This window comes from Oryx dammah, unplaced genomic scaffold (genome assembly GCF_014754425.2).
Source record: "Oryx dammah isolate SB20612 unplaced genomic scaffold, SCBI_Odam_1.1 HiC_scaffold_23, whole genome shotgun sequence".
In the NCBI taxonomy this organism is placed as follows: domain Eukaryota; kingdom Metazoa; phylum Chordata; class Mammalia; order Artiodactyla; family Bovidae; genus Oryx; species Oryx dammah.
The window spans coordinates 24,419,739-24,423,896 of record NW_024070207.1 but is presented as its reverse complement, the minus strand read 5'-3'; the positions used below and the strand labels follow the sequence as shown (position 1 = coordinate 24,423,896).

Sequence of the window (4,158 nt, the reverse complement as noted above, 5' to 3'; positions counted from 1 at the left end):
CAGTAGCTTCTCTCTCCTTCCTTAACTGGGGGAGTGGGGTGGGGTAGGGGCCGCATCAGCCCACAGGAGAGATTCCCCATTGTAACCTGGATGAGGTGAAGCCATGGCAACAGCGATGTCAGAAACCCATCCAGAGCAGGGAGAGCTGCCCCTCCCCAAAGTAATTAGGAATGGACCCCTGGTATCCTTTGTTTGGGCTATTACCTCAGCACCAGCCTCCCCCCTGTTAGAATCTTCTGGATACCTTAGAGAAGAAAGCCTTAGAACGTTGTTAACTAGTGGGTGCCACAGTTTGGCTCTGTGACCTAAGGGACAGGTCAGCTGTGGTAAGGGGCTCTGTCCATTTACCCCTGGGGAAGATTTCAGCCCATTTCTTCTTCCCTTTTCCTCATCTGCAAAGTGAAGTTAATCAAAACCCCACCTCAGTGTATAACCCCACCCTTTATAGCTTTTTACTGTATTTTTCTTATTCCTTTTTCCTTTACTTCTCCCTAAAATAATACACAGACAGTAAGCTAGCTGCTGCTGTTTATTTATTGATATAGAAAGAAGCTCACAACATATATTATTTGCTGAAAAAATACAGACTTTATAACAACACTTATATTTGCTCACTCTTATCTATACACATATCTATCTGGATACATAGGTAAAGGGAACTACCTAGAAGGACATTCATCAAAGGGTTGACAATGGTTATTTAAGGGTTGGAGGGTTTGGGGTAATTTGTACATTTTGCATTTATCTTTATTGTTTTAATATTTAACAATGAATTATATCATTTTTCACAGAGAATAAAGGCATCAAGGAAAGGGGTGCACGCAGAGGGTAGACCCTCAGGCAGCAGGGGATTAGTAGCAAGGATGGAGGTCAGGCCATCTCCCCCCACTATACCAATATTCATCCTCCATCCCAAAAGAAAGCTGCTTTGTGGATTATATGATTAGAAGCATCCTCCCCCTCATTTTTCCCATTGCTGGACTCTGCATATAGGTTAGGGTTCACTTAAAGCTGGGGGCTAGCACCTCACTGCTCAAAAGGGTTGCTGGGTTCAACAGGGGCCTCTCTTGACCTCTCCTCGGTATGTGCCAGCTCCTGCAGGGTAATGATCAGATTTTCAAATATCTGGGCCTTGTTGCTCTCATTGTCACAGGTTTCCTTTGAGTGGCCCTCTTCACCACAATATGAACAGCGAATTGTGTGTTTTCGCTTCCTGGTTCTACGCACATTCCCAGGACCATCATTCTTATACCCAGAACCCCCACTGGTGCAAGGAGATGGAAGCTGGGAATTGTTGGGGGAATCAATGATTAGCACTTGATCCTGAGGTCTGGCCCTGCGTCTGGGGGGAGAAGAATCCGAGAATGAAAGTGGAAGGTCCTGAGACTCCCCCACCAGGATCACATCCTCATCTGAGTCATCAGGGGTATCATCTATCTCGATCACGTTACAGTCTTTATTATCAATCACTATGCGTGGGGAGCCCCCAAATGCCACTGGGCTAGTTGCCCTTGCCACTACTGACTCAGATCTCTTGGCCCGCTTCTGTTTAATGAAAGTGTCATCCCAATCCTCTTCCTCCCTTATCATCCTGATTAACTCCAGGAAACTGGGGAGACGCTCCTGCTCATTTGCATACATCCTGAGAAGATTCTTCAGCCTGAAGCGCAGGTCCCCATTCAACTCGGCCCCTAAAAGGAACTGGTGCAGGCGAGACTGGTTGGCATCTTTCTGAGCTATGATGCCTGCCTGAATAGCATTCTGGAGCTGCACCTCTAAACGGATCACATAAAGGGAGGCTTTCTCCCCTTGCGCCTGCAGGGTATTAAAAAATTTACTATGAGCAGTCACACTGCTTTCAGACTCCCCAAACACCAATTTCATGGCATGCAAGAAATCTGCCACGCTGAGGTTGGGGTTGGCCGCCTGCAGCAAAAGCATCACCTCCCGCGCGGGGCCCCTCAGGGTTTTAATCAAGCGCCTGAGCTTTTCCTCTTCAGACATATTCCAATCTGGCAAGACCTCATTGACTTGGATCAGCCAGTTCTCAAAAGTTTCTTCCCCCTGGGCTGGCACCACCCTCCCCGAGAACAATTTCAGGTTTCTCTCTGCCAGGATGGCCATTAAAGGACCAAGACTCCTCTCCAGAGACCTTAGCATAGAATGCGCCCAAGGTGGCAAGGATGCGTTCTGCCGCCGGCTGTTACCCACGCGCGCAATGATGCTAGTCATGACGGACGATGACTGGGTCTCTAAATGTTAACAAGATGCTCAGGCTTTTACAAAAAGCCTAATCTGCAGGCGTGCTGGGGGCTTCTGTCGTCCTCCTAATCTCAGTAGGAACTGTAAAAAAGAAACAAATGAAACAAAACAAAAAACGGGAGCAGGGGTTATTTTTTCCCTTCCTGAATATCCTACAGTACATTTTATATCTGTCCACTACCCTAAAAATATCCTCCAGGAGACTGGCAATTAATTACAACCTCATGGAGCCAGCCGGTGTCTCGTGTTAGCAGTATGCTTTTTACAGCCACTTCTATCCCTTCCCTCCGTTCCTTTAAGAGGGACGGCAACTGTTGCTTCTAAGTGTAATAGTGTATGGAGAAGATAGTGGGCTCTCAAAATAGAGCACTGCCGTCACAGATTTGTGGGAATAAATAAGATCTCATTAACCTCTTGGTCTCCGGTCTCAACCACACCCCTTTCTTAAAGTCCACTCTCCCACCCCGCCCCGCTATTTCTCAGATTCTTACAGGAGCTCAGGAGCAAGTGCGCGCCTTTATTTCACTTCCAGCTTCTGCAACCTGTGGCCTCCGTGGGAAAGCTCGCCTCTGGCCTTCAACCGATCGCTGTCCACCGAGGGTCGCCGATCCGGGACCTCAGGGCGTCAAGACTGCGCCGCCGCAGAGGGCATGGCAGGGAGGGGAAGGGTCAGAAACAGCCTCATTCCTCATCCCGCTTCCTCCTCCCCGCCCCCTACCCCCCACCCGCCTCCGCAGTAGCCAGGTGGAAAACTCCTTCTCCCACCTTCTGAATACAAGCCAAAGAAGGCCCCCCATTCCATTTCCCCCGGGGAAATCGTCGTCCTACCAGCTCTGTAATCAGCCGCACAGAATTCAAGTTCAGCTTTGGCTCTGATGGCCTGCCACCGAGAAAGAACATCGGAGTTGGAGACGCACATCCACATATTCCTCCCGCCGGAAGGGATGAGGAGATGCAAAGGGGGTTCAAGGCAGACAGTTTGCGATTCTCCCACCTCCCAAACGCGCCCTTTGCCACCTCCCCCTGAAAACGCCCCCTTTCTCAGTCCAGGCAAATCCTACCCATTCAGCAGCATCCAGTGGAACCCGACCTCCTCCCTCAGTGCAGCCAGGCCGCGGGAGGGCTCCTTCCCCTGCCGCGCAACCCTCGATTCCCTAAACTGGGAGCCGCCAGTCTTGGTAGGGCTTCCCCCTCCTCTCTCCGCGCGGGGCAATCTTGCCCCCCTTTCTTTACCTGTGTTGGGCTGGTGGGCAGCGGACGCTCTGGTGTCGACAGCTGCGTCTCCGCCTTCGGTCTCCGCGGCCCTACAGGGGAAAAGGATGGGCGCCTCCTCAGCCGCTGAGCTAGCCGGGACCACCCGATGAAGCTGCTTCGCACTGCCGCCCTGAGACTGGTAGCCGAGTCGAGACAGCACGGTTCCCACGGCAGCCGCGGCAGCTTTTATCCTCAGCTAACTGAGACAAAAGAGCGTGACGGGCGGGCAGGCGCGGCCAATCAACGGGGCGCGGGGGCGGGCTTGCCGTGCAGCCTAGGGCGGGATACAAATGTGCGCCCGCGGTGGAGGGTGGCGATAAGCAGCAGGTCCCCGTTAGGTCAAGTGCGACTTGGTTGTGGGAACTGGAGGAGTTTTCTCGAGTCTTCCCTTCTCCCTCTCTCTTTCGGCTCAACTTTGGGTCTTGGAGCCAGGTGCATTAAACATGAGGCGGAATCCAAATCAAATAAGCAATAAAAGTTCTTCACCTTTGTATTGGGGGAGTGGAAAATAAAAGCGTTAGCGTTTTCTTTATGCAGATAACTTGCACAGACTTTTTTTTTTAACTATGAAGGAGGTGGCAGTACTGCGTCCATTTAACAGTGAGGGGACTTGGGTCCTCAGACTCTTTAAACAATACTCAC

The 4,158-nt window shown here is 51.0% G+C and overlaps 1 protein-coding gene across 1 annotated transcript; it reads right to left on the bottom strand.

Moving 5' to 3' along the window:
- Positions 1 to 515: 515 nt before the first annotated feature.
- On the bottom strand, positions 516 to 3,691 carry ZCCHC12 (zinc finger CCHC-type containing 12). Its single transcript, XM_040265140.1, has 4 exons — positions 3,496 to 3,691; positions 3,091 to 3,142; positions 2,754 to 2,893; positions 516 to 2,343 (listed from the first exon to the last, which is right to left on the bottom strand). Exon 4 carries the CDS (start codon positions 2,230 to 2,232, stop codon positions 1,027 to 1,029), a length of 1,206 nt encoding a protein of 401 aa, XP_040121074.1. The 5' UTR covers positions 2,233 to 2,343; positions 2,754 to 2,893; positions 3,091 to 3,142; positions 3,496 to 3,691; the 3' UTR covers positions 516 to 1,026.
- Between the last annotated feature and the right edge of the window lie 467 nt (positions 3,692 to 4,158).